The sequence below is a fragment of the Pyrenophora tritici-repentis genome, chromosome 6 (assembly GCF_003171515.1).
Source record: "Pyrenophora tritici-repentis strain M4 chromosome 6, whole genome shotgun sequence".
NCBI classification, from domain to species: domain Eukaryota; kingdom Fungi; phylum Ascomycota; class Dothideomycetes; order Pleosporales; family Pleosporaceae; genus Pyrenophora; species Pyrenophora tritici-repentis.
Genome location: NC_089395.1, coordinates 1,839,918 through 1,855,146, shown reverse-complemented (window position 1 = coordinate 1,855,146; position 15,229 = coordinate 1,839,918). Strand labels below are relative to the sequence as shown.

General features: G+C 50.1%; 5 protein-coding genes across 5 annotated transcripts; 3 read left to right on the top strand and 2 right to left on the bottom strand.

Annotated features, from left to right (window-relative positions):
• Positions 1–582: 582 nt before the first annotated feature.
• PtrM4_119280 (glycoside hydrolase family 43 protein) lies at positions 583–1,852 on the top strand (the record flags this gene model as incomplete). The annotated part of the gene is made up of 3 exons (XM_066108359.1): positions 583–975; positions 1,039–1,705; positions 1,758–1,852. The coding sequence occupies 3 exons, from the start codon at positions 583–585 to the stop codon at positions 1,850–1,852; spliced, it is 1,155 nt and encodes a 384-aa protein (XP_065961544.1).
• Positions 1,853–2,935: 1,083 nt separating this feature from the next.
• On the top strand, positions 2,936–5,517 carry PtrM4_119270 (phospholipase D1; the record flags this gene model as incomplete). Its single annotated transcript, XM_066108358.1, has 2 exons — positions 2,936–3,427; positions 3,475–5,517. 2 exons carry the CDS (start codon positions 2,936–2,938, stop codon positions 5,515–5,517), a joined length of 2,535 nt encoding a protein of 844 aa, XP_065961543.1.
• Positions 5,518–8,357: 2,840 nt separating this feature from the next.
• On the bottom strand, positions 8,358–9,202 carry PtrM4_119260 (uncharacterized protein; the record flags this gene model as incomplete). Its single annotated transcript, XM_066108357.1, has 2 exons — positions 8,358–8,989; positions 9,046–9,202. 2 exons carry the CDS (start codon positions 9,200–9,202, stop codon positions 8,358–8,360), a joined length of 789 nt encoding a protein of 262 aa, XP_065961542.1.
• A 614-nt stretch (positions 9,203–9,816) lies between these two features.
• On the bottom strand, positions 9,817–10,968 carry PtrM4_119250 (CENP-L domain containing protein; the record flags this gene model as incomplete). Its single annotated transcript, XM_066108356.1, has 1 exon — positions 9,817–10,968. The coding sequence occupies one exon, from the start codon at positions 10,966–10,968 to the stop codon at positions 9,817–9,819; it is 1,152 nt and encodes a 383-aa protein (XP_065961541.1).
• Positions 10,969–11,430: 462 nt separating this feature from the next.
• On the top strand, positions 11,431–14,196 carry PtrM4_119240 (HSP70 multi-domain protein; the record flags this gene model as incomplete). The annotated part of the gene is made up of 5 exons (XM_066108355.1): positions 11,431–11,505; positions 11,566–11,597; positions 11,653–13,561; positions 13,612–13,652; positions 14,193–14,196. 5 exons carry the CDS (start codon positions 11,431–11,433, stop codon positions 14,194–14,196), a joined length of 2,061 nt encoding a protein of 686 aa, XP_065961540.1.
• Positions 14,197–15,229: the final 1,033 nt, after the last annotated feature.

Sequence of the window (15,229 nt, the reverse complement as noted above, 5' to 3'; positions counted from 1 at the left end):
CCGGTCAACTACGTGACCTCACAGAATGACAGGTTTTACATGCTAGACAACACTACCATTCGAACAAGACCCGAGTTTGGCAATGTGACACGGCGCTCTTCACCACTTTCAGGTCGGAAGGGTTACTGTTGTTGGTCTAGCTCTTCTGTCGCGAACGATTTTCCGCCACAACCTCCGTACCAAGAGGCTCAGAAACAAACATCTGACTCCCATCTGATTCGAAAGTTCAAAGTCCCATGATGAAGTTGATGGGTCATGGCGAGAAGACAAGGTGTTGGCGAGGCGCTTGCACGAATCGCTCCAACCAACCCTGTACTCATGATACAACTCTTGCAGCTAACCCCGGTCACGAGAAGTGAAGTTGACACAACAACGAACTCGACCGTTCACATTGTGACTGTCGTGCCTGACACCTTGGCGCCAGGCGCACCGTGAACGCAGGACTGTCTCATGGTCAATGTTCAGCGTGTGGCCCCCTGACGCTTTTGTTTTTTCCTCATCCATATAAGCTGCTACCTTTTTCTGCACTTTTGGTCTCCTATATCACTTTCACAACCAAAGATTAATATTTGTTTTCACATCATGCGAGGCTTCGGAACGATAATCCGTGATTCCGGTCCTGCTCGTTCTACCACTGCTTTATTCACTGCGCTGCTGGTCACCAGCGCTACCTTCTTACCGCTCTTGATACAGGGTGCTGTCGCAAACCCTGTTCCTATATCGCTACCAGATCCGCAAAAACCTGTATATACATCTTCAGCTGGTCTGTACCCGAATCCAGAACCATGTACCGGAAACTGTTCGTGGATTCATGACCCCAGTATCTACTATGAGAGTGGAACTTACTGGCGGTTTTCAACCAGTGGAAATATTGCAATCGCATCTGCGCCCTCTTTAGGGGGGCCCTGGAGTTATGAGGGTGCCTTGTTGACGAATGGCACGAGTATAAAAGTGGTTGACAATCAAGACATTTGGGTGAGTGTAGATTCTTTACACCACCACAGTGATGTACCAATCAACCTTTCTGACAACAAATAGGCACCGTCAGTTACCAAACGGGGCGATACTTACTACTGTCATTATTCAGTTTCCTGGATCGGACGTCAAGACTCAGCTATTGGTGTTGCCACGTCCAAGTCGCTCAAGCCAGGCACCTGGGTAGATCACGGGACCGTCGGACTTCCACTTTCCAAAGACTATAATCTCATCGACCCCTTCATCTACCAAGAAAAGCCAGATAGCCCAATTTACTTCACCTTTGGCTCGTACTGGAACGGCATCTACCAAGTTGAACTTTTTTACCATGACAACTTGCTTACTTTTGGCGGCTGGGCTCAGGAAAACAACCGTATCTCTAACGTGATCCGGAATACCTCGACCAACGCCGCCGTTGTCGAGGGCGCCACCATGCATAAGGAAAAAGACTTTTACTACATGTTTTACAGTGTCGGTCAGTGCTGCAATATACCCAAGAACGGTTTCATTGGTGCACGCGATCTCGCCCCCGATGGTTTGGTGTATCACGTTGTCGTCTGTCGGTCAAAGGCACCTAACGGACCGTTCCAAGACCGCGATGGCAAGAGCTGCTTGAACCAAAATGGCGGTACGACGATCCTGGCCAGTCATGGAGACATCTACGCGCCTGGTGGACAGGGCATTATGATTGACCCGCGGAGTGGGCGGACAGTAATGTACTATCATTATGGTAAGTCGGACAACACAAGACTATTGCGGTAACTGGGCTAACGTGTGTGCAGTTCGTCCGAGTGTCGGCTATGCAGCCGAACAGTTTCTTTTTGGATACAACTACCTTGATTGGAAGGACGGCTGGCCTGTTGTCGTTGGTGCTTGAAGACGCTAGGCGATATGCCAACACATGGTTCTCACCGCATCGGAACATTTTCATGTTTTCTTTTTTTTGTATAGATTAACGGCCGCTTCCGAGCTCGTACTGGATACTGCGAGCTCATGTTTAGCAAGACGTTTGGTATTGACGTTTGGTATGTTTGGTTTGGATAGATTTGGGATGACAGGCATTATTATAGACATAGATATGGCTGGGTGGTATAACGCGGGTCGTTTGATAGCGTTTGGTTGATCTACATTGTTAGAGGATATGACTAGTTATGGTTACAGTTGCGATGGCGACCATTACTGTTGGAATGTTGAAGGAAAATGAGTATCGCTAGGTAATTTTTTCGAATGCGATTCTCTGTGCTTTATCATGAGATGCAGGCGCGTGTGAAGCATGATCCGTCGAAATGGGCCAGGCTTGAACACATGAACAGTAAGCAGTCGCGTGACAAAGAAGGTAAAGGTTGAGGTCCGATCTAGCAGCCGCTAACTTTACGCAAGCGCAGTGGGTATCAGAAAGTTTTCCATGCACCGCGCAACTTAGTACGGAATCAAGACGCAGAGCTTTCAAAGTCTGCATTTCCGATATACTTGGTTAATCGAAGTGTAGATAAGCTATACTTAGAAAAACTGGAAAGAGTTGCGAGAGGGGTCAAAGTGGGGATCATCCACGTACGCAAAACCTAAGGCGTGACGACGACGTTTGGAAAGACCTTCCCTTAGAGGAGCATCAGGCGATGCAACATTAATACAGCAATAATACCGAGTCATGTAGCTCAGCCGCAGTGAACGGGCGGTTAGCGAAGGTGCATGTCTGGTGGTCGAAAACGGCTAGCACCCGGTGACGTCAGGACCCGATCGCACCCTTCTGGTACATGGCGCACCACTTACCTGCAAATCAATTGAACAGTGAACAGGTTTATCGACCCCTGCGGGTCACTACAAGACCAGCGCTTTCCCCACCGCCTCTGCCCTACGCCTCACTCTCCAGCCTCTCTCCCAAGCCTCAAGCCTCACCCCCCATCATCGCCATTGCATTGTTACCCCGCACGATTGCTGATCGCTGCGCACGGCCGGCAACATGTCTAAGGAAAAGGGTCTTAAGAAATTCTTCCATCCCTTCAATCATCGCGCCTCGGAGAAGATTGAGGAGATTGAACAGAAGCTTGAGCACACAAAGTTGAGGGGTGCGCATATCAAGGCCGTGCACGTGAAGCATAAGATTGGCAAGTTTACAAATCTCTTCAATGCCAACCATCGCCATGACGAGGAGCATGAGAAGGAGACGGATGCGAAGAGGAGCAAGATCGCTGAGAGCCACCGGTTTAATAGTTTCGCACCAGAACGGGATGGTAATCTAGTGAAGTGGTACGTCGATGGGAGGGACTACTTCTGGGCGGTTGCCGAGGCCTTGGAACAGGCAAAGGAGACCATTTACATTGCGGATTGGTGGCTCAGTCCGGAACTGTTCTTGAAGCGCCCGCCTTATTATAACCAACAGTTTCGGCTGGATCAAGTGCTCAAGAGACGTGCCGAGGCTGGCGTGAAGATTTACATTTCTGTGTACAAGGAGGTACGAATGTCACTTATTGCCTGGTGACCAACCACTCATATTCACAGGTTTCTGCTGCTCTTACGTGTAACAGCCAACACACAAAGAAGGCGCTCATGGGCCTGATCGAAGAAGGTCAGCCTGGCTATGGAAACATCAAGGTAATGAGGCATCCGGATCACAACGTCTTCGAAAACGCTTCAGATATGACGTTTTACTGGGCGCATCATGAAAAGTTCATTGTTATCGACTATGCCATGGCCTTTATTGGTGGACTGGATCTGTGCTACGGCCGATGGGACGAGAAGCAACATCCGCTATCCGATGCGCATCCCTCGGGTGTGCAGAATCAAATCTTCCCCGGTCAGGACTACAACAACAACCGTATCATGGACTTTGAAAGTGTCGATGACTGGAAGTCGAACAAGCTCAACAAGCTCGAGTTTGGTCGCATGCCATGGCACGATGTGGCAATGGGCGTCATTGGACCGGCGATCTATGACATTGCCGAGCACTTCGTCTTGCGGTGGAACTTTGTGAAGCGAGAAAAGTACAAGCGTGACGAACGATACGACTGGCTTACCATGGAAGGTCGAGAAGGCGCTGACGAAGACCTCATCGGCGTACAACGGCCCAAGTTTCCCGTAGGCGACTACGTACACCATCCCATAACTCAGCTGAACACCAAAAATCTCGAGAACCGCGGCACAGTACATGCACAGCTCGTGAGGAGTAGTGGAGACTGGAGTATGGGCATTGAACCTCATGAGCAGAGTATCCAAAACGCTTACTGCGAGCTCATCCGCAACGCGAAGCATTTTGTCTACATTGAGAATCAGTTCTTCATCACGGCAACTGGCAAGCATGACGAGAGTCCAGTCCACAACCAGATCGGTGCTGCCATTGTTGATGCAATTGTATCCGCCGCCAAAGAGGAGCGCAATTTCAAGATCATCATCGTGATCCCAGCTATCCCAGGTTTTGCAGGAGATTTGCGTGACCAGGCAGCGGCTGGAACAAGAGCGATCATGGACTATCAATTCAAGAGCATCTGCAGGGGAGAAGAGAGCATCTTTGGAAAAGTGAAGGCGGCCGGCTTCGACCCGGAAAAGTACATTTTTTTCTTCAATCTCCGTTCGTATGATCGCATCAATGTCACACCTACGCTCAAGGAGCGCGAGAAGAAGTCAGGGATGAGCTACATGGATCTCGAGGCAGCCGAAATCGATGAGCTAGAGGCACCACCCGCAGAGGGTGGAGATGAGAAGCGACGCATAGCAGCGGAGCTCAGGAAAAAGTACATGGACGAGGAAGAGTCTGTTGGCAAGGGCGATCAGGGCGGTGTCATTGACCCAGACTCTATCGCCGACGACGCCATGCTCACCGAGAAGAAGCCCAGCGAAGAACACTGGGAAGGCGACCCAGAAGACGAAAAGCAGTACTTTTTCCAAGAAGAACTCTACATCCACGCCAAGCTGTGCATCATCGACGACAGAATCGTCCTTTGCGGCTCCTCCAACATCAACGACCGTTCGCAACTGGGTTTCCACGATTCTGAGCTCACCATCGTCCTCCAAGACACGGATGAAATCGACACCATGCTCGACGGCAAACCCTATAAAGCCGCCCGTCTCGCCCACGACCTCCGCAGCAGCCTCTGGCGCGAACATCTCGGCCTCCTCCCCCCACAAGCCCTCAACGCCGCCGACGACCCCAACGCCCAACCACCTGGCGAGGATTCACCAAACGACGCCATGCCTGGCCCCGAAGCAGACTTTGTCTCCGACCCACTCTGCCCCAAACTCTGGGACGAATGGTTCTCCCGCGCCACCACAAACACAGAGGTCTTCCGCTCTCTTTTCCACGCCGATCCCGACGACAACATTCTCACCTTTGAAGACTACGACGCGTTTACCCCCAACCCCAAGGCCGATAAAGAACACAAACAAGGTCATCTTTACGATCTTGTCAGACCTGTCAAAGAGATTAGAGCAGAGTTGGACCGTGTTAAAGGGCATTTGGTGTGGATGCAGTTGAAGTTTTTGGAAAACGCGGATATGGCGGAGAGGGGGTTGCAGATTAATTCTTTCACAGAGAGTGTGTATACTTAGAGGGTTTGGGCGGTGTTGGTTGTAGTTAAGTGGGCGGGGTTTTTGTGGTTTCTTTGCGGTATCGCCTTTTTCTATGGGTTGTTATTGGGGGTCTTTTGATAAACTTGTATGGGGGTGGTGTGGATGATAAGGAAGAGGTTGGCTTACCTATGTTTTTGACTAGCGGTGGTGATGGGATGAATGAATGACATGATATTATATGATAAGGGATGGTGTTTCTGATACACCACAAGAGAGAACATGATCAAGTGTGATAGATAGAATAACAGAACACATTATGACTAATTAACAAGTAACCACATCTATAAGTACACAAAGGTGATGTCGATACTTAGCACTAGCCTTTCTACAACGCAGTATCATCCTACCAGCCAGTACAAAAAAGCAATCAAGATATTACTCAAACCCCGTATTCTCCAAAAGGCAACCACATTGTACCATTCACCCAGCGAAAACAACATGTGTAAAGAACCTTCCTCATGACAAGTTTTTCGGCCCATTTCTAGCTAACCCTTGTATTCTTCAATACCTCTACTATACCCTCCCTTTCTCACACCACCCCACCCCATCGTCATCGTCATCATCATCAATCACTCACTCATTCATTTATCTCCGTCGTTGCACTCATTAGGTTCCTCCAGACTCGACCTCAGCATAACCTTCCAATTTTTCTTCTCCCCAGAGCTCACAAACAATCCGTCTAAGCTCTCCCTGTTTGCTCTAGTCTCCCACTCCTCATCTCTAGTACCTGCCTGCTCCGTACCGCCACGTCCAGCACCCGGCACTAATCTACCTCCAGCCCGGCGGCGGCGGCGGGGAGATGGGATATCCGCGTCGGTGCTGTGATGGAGCTTGAGGATCGGCTGGGCTGCTAGTTTGCCCGCCGCGGGTCGAGGCACGGCCGCGCTGCTGCTGCGGTGAGGACGAAGATTGCTCTTGGGGTTTGTGTTGCTGTTGCTGTAGTTGTAGTTGCAACTAGAGTAATGGTGAAATCAGAGGGCTGGGCAGGTAGGTCCCTTTTTTTACACGTGGGTTTTAGCTTTGCTGTAGCGAGTGTGAGTGTTTGATCTATGGGAGTAGAGACATAGAGGGGAGGGAGGTATTGGGGGGAGACTTACGCATCTCATTATTTTTTGCACGTTCCTGGGGGGAGTGGCCGTTGGAGAGGAAGAGGGGATATTGGTGACTGGGGCCTTGCTTGCTGAGAACGCAGAGCCATTAGTCAAAGAGAAGCAGGAGGCTTCAGCTTCGATTGAAGAGTTCATTGAAGCCTTGATCGGGGTGCGTGGAGGATACGGGGCGGATCGAGATGTCCCCCATTCCCCCTCCCTCCCAACTTCCACTGCTCTTCGCGAGATTCAAGGAGAACCCACGCTCCGGCGTTCATGGGGCCTCGTGCTGATATTGAAGCCTCTTCCCGTCCAGCAAGGGCACGTTCTGTATGCTTCTTGGAAAGCCTCGACGTACTTGCCTTGCTCCTCTCTCATCAACTCCATGTATTCATCCTAATGATCGTCCATCCGTGTAGAGGCAAGACAGGGACGGTAAACAACAAGCTATCCAGCGCTCTCAACAATGAGACCAACATCGCATGGTAGAACCCCTGGAAGAAAACTGAAGTTCCATGAACACACTGGGACGGACGGCTTGCGGTTGGATGAGTCGTGTCGTCCTTGTTACTCTGCTCCGCTTCCTTGCCCCTGGAACGCTGGTTATCATTTGAGTCGTCGTTTACTTTTCGTATGTTCCTGCGTATACACACCCACTTGATCTTTGCGCATGATAGAATGTGGACTTCGTCTCCATCAAGATCGGGGGAACACGGTCATGTATGGCGAGGGTGAGCGTGTCGGTATGTATATTCTCCTAGCTGTGTGATGGTGAGTTCAAAAAGGAGTTTCTTCTGTGTCGAAGTGGCGGATGGTGACCATGCAGGGGCGGTCTCGGAGGACATGGTGAAGATGAAGTGCCTATTAGGAGGGAATTGGGAGGTATATACGGTGGACATGGTTGTGTTGGAAATAAGGTTGTGTGGGAGTAAGTTCGGTTGAGAAGAGGGATATAAGGAAGTGTGTGGGTCGTATAAAACTCCCGCTATTTGGTGTCTGTAAGTGTGATAGGAGACGGAGAGGGTCCAAGAGGGCTGCGGCTCTTATATACTAACGAGACAGCAATCTATAATCCTTGCAAGCTGTTGTTTGCTATTAGTAGGGTTTGGTCACGAGTGGGGGTGAAAACGAAGTGTGTACATCTGGGGAGAGGAAACTTTCGATAAAAGTGAAGCCAAGGGTGAAAAACAAGAGGAACGAGCGCATATGGGCACTCACAAGCGGAGACAGCAAGAGGAAAATGGGATTGTGAAAGAGAAGTAATCACATCATGCAGATGTAGAGAGGGAAACTTCTGATAAAAGCGGACGCAAATAAGCATCGCAAACCGGAGACAGCAAAAAGAGATGGAATCATGCAAGAGAAGTAACCATATCATGTAGTTAAGAACAAAGGAAACTTTTGATAGCAATAAGCGTGGACAAATACCGCATAATGGAAAGCAAGCAGGACCCCTCAGACCGATTGCCCATATCGCTAATATCAAACAACGCACCCTTTTCTACCCATTTTCCCAATTTCTCCAGTGAGCAAACCCTATACGTCCTCTCCATCATGTGTCAGCGCAGAAGCCTCCTTCTCCGCCTGTAGCACCCGCTTCTGCACCCGCACCCGCTCACTCGCCTCTCTCATCTCAATCAGTCTCCCCTTGATAGTGCTTGAGACGTTCAGGGGATGCACAGCACTGAACTCTTCAACCAAGTCCACTTGGTGTAGTCGAATCTGCTGTCTCTAGTGCTTTGCGTACTTTGCTGGGGCAAAAGCGACCACACCATCTCCAGCTCTGAGTTGAGCATAGACAAGTGGGCGCTCGTTAGGATCACGACACCAGGATTCTTTGGCTTGGCCGATAAGAATACTTCCCTCATGGGAACACTTGTTCCGTGGGTCATTCTTTTCGGCGGTCTCAAGCTTTGTTTTGGTTGAAGGGGAGTTTGGAGGTGGTGTGAGGAAGGCGCTGATAGTCAGGGATCTAGAGTCTAGAGTTGGAATAATCTGCTTCGAGCCAATCTTGTCTTCGATCATTGCCTTTATAGCTTCGGTTCTTTTCGGTCCGAAAGGTATCTTCTCTAGTTCGGCATCGTACTCGATGTCGTCCATGTGGATCTGCGCACTGGCTTTGCTAATTGCATGTTTGACATACTTGGCGGGAACAAAGGCGACTACCGAGCCTATTTTTGTGATTATAGCGCGAACGGCTGGGCGAGCGTTGGGGTCCAGACAGCGTTCTGGGAGAGCGCGGCCAATGATGACGCCGGTCTCGAGGACCTTCCTGCTATCACCGACGTCTATAGTGATGGCTTCGCTGAGAGCGGTGGGTAGATATGGATCCTGATTGTGGTCGTCTGAGGTGTCGTCAAAGTCTTGCGGGATCTTACGCTATACATGTTAGCGAGGCTTAATTACAGCTCGAAAGCACATGCCTTGATCTTAAGACCCTCATCTCCGTATGTGCCGTTGTACCACATCTTATCCTCATCTTTTATCTTCATGAGATCAGCTGAATAGGCATTCTCGATAGATCTTCCCTCGACCGGCTCGAAATGTGCATATAGCACAATTTTGCCATCCACCATGAATTCAGGGTCGAAATAGCCGCCGGCATCCCATTCGCTTGGACTGATCCTGTCTTCGCACGTCTGGCCATCGAAGTGAAGGTATGCATTATAGCGTTCCCATGATTTGTTGAATATGTCATGTGTATGTTGGAGAAGCTCCTGTTTGCGATGAGTGTTTGTACCGTAAGAGTGAGGCGGGTAATCAGATGATAGGGTGTTAAGACGTACCCAGTATTTTCGGGCTCTTTGGGCTGCTATGCGGTAGCAGATGTTCAAGCCCTCAAATTGGCGAACGAGTATCTTTGGAGACGGAATTGGGTCTGAATAGGTATGTGGAAGTGCGATTTTAGAAGGCAAATGATGCAGTCAAAGAAAGACTCCAATACTGGAGCTGGGGCTGTGAGGGTCGGACCTGGATACCGTCGTGCAAAAGACGAAACACTATGCAGGTGAGTGTGACAAAGGCGGTGTCTGAAAATTTCACATGAGAGGGGAAGCGAGAGAGAGAGAGATTGATGAATGTAGTGATATTGAGTACAAACTATGGGTATCATAAGAAACGGATTAGATAAGACGAAGCAAACCCGCAGCCTAAACCAACGACATTGCAGCATGAAGTATTTGTGCATCATTCATGCCGCTGTGCCATTGGAAAACTTTCCATTCTCCTTCCCTCTAGCCTTGCTCTTCTTGTTGTTACCATTGCCAATCGCTGCGTTGCTGATGGCTCGTTTCCTCCGTAAAGAAGGCGTATCTTCTCTATAGTCATTGGCCATTTCTTCTGGCAAGAACTTGCCACTACCGGTCGCTTCCCTAACCAAAACAGTATAAAGCTCATGTACGGCCAGCTGACCCGCACTTGCGTCTTGTGAGGCACCTCCCTCGTCGGAAAAGGACGTATCCGCAAGGGTGTCTGGCGCAATCAGCTTCAGGCGCTCAGTGCCAAGGGAAAAGCTATTGCAGGAGACTCGCGATATTTGGACGTTTGGATGCGATGCGTCGAGGGCGAGGTGGTGCTTTAGATAAGCGAACAAAGCAGCTGTAAAGGGCTTGCTGTGAGTATTCTTCAGTAATCTGCCACGGTCGACAAAGCCTGCAACGTCGGTGCCCGCAATGGTAATCTCGACGTGTTTGAGTAGACTTGTAGTGTTGGGAAATGCAAGTTGGATATGCAATTGTCTTATTACCTGCTGTATTGACAGAGTCGAAGTCTTGGCGGTGAGGTGCTTGAAGTAGGTCTCCAGACTAGATGAGATGAAAGGCGACGGCAGCCGCAATGGCGCGACGTGGGCGTCAAATGTGGTGCGGAGGTAGTTGACGAAAATATCTCGGATCGGGCCCGGCATCTTGACCAGTAGGAGCGGGAGTGAGGTGAAGCCCTCAGGTGAGGAAGTGACGGCCGGGTCGCGCAGAAGGAGCGCATTGTACGACTGCTTCTCGTACTCGAGACTGATTTCAAGCCCACGTGCATTTTCTGCAGTGAGGACAGAAGATATTTGCGACTCATCTATGTCTGCAACATGACGGTCAATCCAAGCATCCTCGTCTCCAAGCAAGTCCCAGCTGCACTCCTCTAGTGGACCCAGCTTGGCCGTGTCTTCGGCGGCAGCAAAGTCGACCTGCACACCGCGCACATTGTCGCCCTTGAGCTGCTCTTTCAGTCGCTTTGCATGGGTACGAAGGGAAGCATCGCGGAGCAGGGGCGTGTCGCCATGGTGCAGTGGGGATATGCGGTACAGGTTGTAAGTCCTGTTGTACAGTGGGTACGGGGGGATGTCGGCCATGATGTCAACTACAGCGTCACGGGACCAGTCGGAGACGCGTGAAGATGATTCCAGAGAGTGGTAGACTTCTTCATGGAAGATGCAATGGAAGTTGGGCCTCGCAGACGCGTCGGTGCTGACTCGTAGATGGTAGTTGTGGCTGTTGCATGATGACGCAGCGCGTGTTGTTGCTGTTGCTTGCTGTGGCAGGGCTCGGTGGTCTGTGTGGCGGCCAAAAACCGTCTTGTGTTGGGCTCGGGTGTGCCCCGCCGTTTAGTGCCATCGAGAAACTTCTGTGTGATTCTCTGCGACAAAGTCGGCCAGCCTTGTTACGTAGGCCAAACAGCGCATATTGAAATTTTGCTCCTGCGTGCAAGTCGATCCCTCACTACTACACCACTACCCAAACCCTTCCCCGCGAACACTCTCCCTACACCACAATTACACTTTCACATCCCACATACCCCGCCATCAGAGATAAACATGTCTGTAGTCGGCGTTGATTTGGGAACGCTCAACAGCGTCATTGCTGTTGCGCGGAATCGCGGTGTCGATGTGGTAAGTACACCATGCAAATTCAATGACTTGGCCAAGTAAACTCTCACTGACTCTGTATAGATTGCAAATGAAGTCTCCAACCGCGCGACACCGTAAGCAACCCCCGAGCCATAGAAAAAAATGTATACAATGACTAACGCATCACAGGTCGCTAGTAGGCTTTGGCCCAAAGAGCAGATACATTGGCGAGACCGCAAAGAACCAAGAAATCTCCAACCTCAAGAACACCGTCTCTTCCTTCGTCCGTCTCGCCGGCCGCAACCTCCAAGATCCCGATGTCCAGGTCGAGCAAAAATTCGTGTCGGCGCCGCTCGTCGACATGGGCGGCCAAGTGGGCGCTGAGGTGACATATCTGGGCAAAAAGGAGCAGTTCACCGCTACCCAGATCACAGCCATGTTCCTTACCAAGATGCGCGCCACAGCTTCTGCCGAACTCAAACTTCCCGTCAACGATGTCGTCCTCAGCTGTCCCGTGTGGTACACTGACTCCCAGCGTCGGGCTATCCTCGACGCTGCAGAGATCGCCGGCCTCAAGTGCCTTAGGTTGATCAACGACAACACAGCAGTCGCTCTCGGCTGGGGCATCACAAAGCTCGACCTCCCGGCTCCGGAGGAGAAGCCGCGGAGAATTGTCTTTGTCAACATTGGACACAGCAACTACACCGCTACCGTGGTTGAGTTCAAGAAGGGCGAGTTGGCTGTCAAGTCGAGCGCCTGGGACCGACACTACGGTGGACGCTACATCGACCAGGCTCTCGTTGAGCACTTCGCCAAGGAGTTCAAAGAAAAGTACAAGATCGATGTCATGGAGAACGGAAAGGCACGTCTTCGTCTGGCTGCCGGTGTCGAGAAGCTCAAGAAGGTTCTCTCCGCCAACAACCAGGCCCCCATCAACGTCGAGTCTATCATGAACGACGTCGATGTACGCGGTATGCTGAAGCGTGATGAGCTCGAGGAGCTGATCAAGCCCCTCATCGACCGTGCTACCGCCCCTATCGAACAGGCCTTGGCTGAGGCTGGTCTCACCACTGCCGACATCGACGCCGTCGAAATGGTTGGTGGCTGCACACGTGTTCCTGCCCTCAAGACCAAGATCCAGGACTACTTCGGCAAGCCCCTCTCCTTCACTCTCAACCAGGACGAAGCCGTCGCCCGTGGATGTGCCTTCTCCTGCGCCATCCTTTCCCCTGTTTTCCGTGTCCGCGACTTTGTTGTCCACGACATGGTCAACTACCCCGTTGAATTCACCTGGGAGAAGTCCGAGGACATTCCTGACGAGGACACCAACCTGACCGTCTTTAACAAGGGCAACGTCATGCCATCCACCAAGATCCTCACCTTCTACCGGAAACACCCATTCGACCTTGAGGCCAGGTATGCTAAGCCAGAACAACTACCAGGAAAGATGAACCCCTGGATCGGCCGCTTCTCCGTCAAGGGCGTCAAGGAGGACCCCAAGGGCGACTTTATGATTTGCAAGCTCAAGGCACGCCTCAACCTTCACGGTGTGCTCAACGTCGAGTCTGGATACTACGTCGAGGAGACTGAGGTCGAAGAGCCAATCCCAGAGTCTCCGTCGGCAGAGAAGAAAGAGGGTGATGTACGTTCAAAATTTCCTACTGATGTTGATAACGGCCGGCAAAGTCCTACAGAGCCTGCCGCAAAACGGCGAAAGCCTAGCGCTGATCCTGTACTTGCGCGTCGTCCTTGTGCGCTGGAACCAAATGAGCTAACGAATGATGCGCAGGCAATGGATGTCGACAAAGACGCTCCCAAGGAGCCCCCCAAGATGCGCAAGGTCAAGAAGCAGCAGCGCAAGGGTGATTTGCCGTTGTCAGCCGGTACCGCTTCGCTCGACGAGGTCAGCAAGCAAACCGCAGCGGAGCGTGAGAACTCGATGATCATGGAGGACAAGCTCGTTGCCGACACGGAGAATGAGAAGAACAACCTTGAGAGCTTCATCTACGAGCTCAAGGACAAGATTCTTGACGTATACGCCGAGTTTGCCAGTGACGACGAGAAGGCCAGGCTCAACGCCAAGCTCGAGACTATCGAGGTAGGTTATACTCTAAATCTTGATTCTGAACAGTACTAACACCAAAACAGGAGTGGTTATACGACGAAGGCGATGATGCGTCAAAGGCACAGTACGTCTCCAAGAAGGAAGACATCCGCGCCATTGCCGGCCCCATCATCCAGCGCTACAACGATAAGATCGAGGGCGAGCGACAAGCCGCCATGGAGAAGCACCAAAAGGAGCACGCCGCCAAGCAAGCCGAGCTCGAACGCGCGAAGCGGGAAGCCGAAGCCAGGAAGCAAGAGCAGGCGCCACCTGCGGAAGACTCAAAGGACACTGAGATGGCCGACGCCGAAGGCCAAAAGCCAGACGGTGTTGAAGAAACTTCTTGAACGACTCAAAACACCACCAACAACACTGTAGCAGCGGCGTAAAGGAAACAAATGGTAAACAAAAGCATTTGAAAACGGCGTGTAGGCCACGTTTCTTGTTGGGTTGTTGGAGATTGGGGTCCTTTTTTCTCTCTCCTTCTCTCCTTCTTCTTCTAAAGTCCCACACTTTTTTTTTTCATCCACGAATAAAGATTATGACGGAAATGATCATGGTTAATGTGGGCGATTGTTTTGTCTTGTATTGCGCGTTGGGGCTGTGAAGGATAGACTAGCCATAGATGAGAGGATGGGGTTTTATGAATATTTGATTTTTTTTAGACGATGACCTTCTCTTGGGACTTGGACTTTGAGTTTGATCTTGATGTGACGCGATGTGACGTGACGTGATTTGACTCTTCTCCCACTTTGTTTTATCGTGAAAAGTATATGATCACCACAGAAACAATAGGTGTTGTGTCTATCTCAGAAATGATGAATTTCAAAGTTTGTTACGATTTCCTTAACTAGTATGCATGTATGTATTCCACCAAATACGTCAAAAACTAGATAGATATTTAACTAGAATACGTGTCTGTTTTTGTACGCAGCAGCGCAGTTGCATGCTCTTGTGCAGTAACTAAGTCTTGAAAAAAGAGAGAGGTGTAAGACATGTCTAGTTATAGATATATATACAGTATTGACATGTCCAAGAAGCTTACTCACCTACTTACTTATATATTTGTTTATCCATGTTTTTTTAAACGAAGAATCTTTACACGGTGCGTGTACAAGGCAAGGAGAATTGCGCTTTAGAAGGCTGCGAGGTGGGTGGCAGAGTGGATGTATGTATGTATGTAGAGAGGCTTTTTCTTAGTACTTGTACACGTATTTTTATAGATTTCTAGTACGACAAGGGTAGTTGGTTAATTGGTCATGTTGTTCCTCTATGTAGTTTTCGCTGTAACCTTGGTAGATATATATATATATATATATACATGTGCAGTAGGGTGCTGCTAGCTAGGTATAATCAGCAATAAATTTAAGTCAAGTTTATCGTGATAGGGTTTTGATACATTTACTTGCTCTAAAGCTACCAGCTGCAATCCTCCTTCGTGGACGAATGTTGCAAGAAGGATTCGTCAAGGAAGATGGGAGATTGAATGTGAGCGGATGTCATAAGGTGGGATCGATAAATCTGTTCATACAAGAGAAAAGAAAAAAACGGCATCTACGACAAAAAGGTTTCATCATAAGGAGGAGGAGGAGGAGGAGGAGGAGGATAAAGAACAAAGGGGGTGCCCTTAAGCCATCATCATCCACTATACATAACACAATC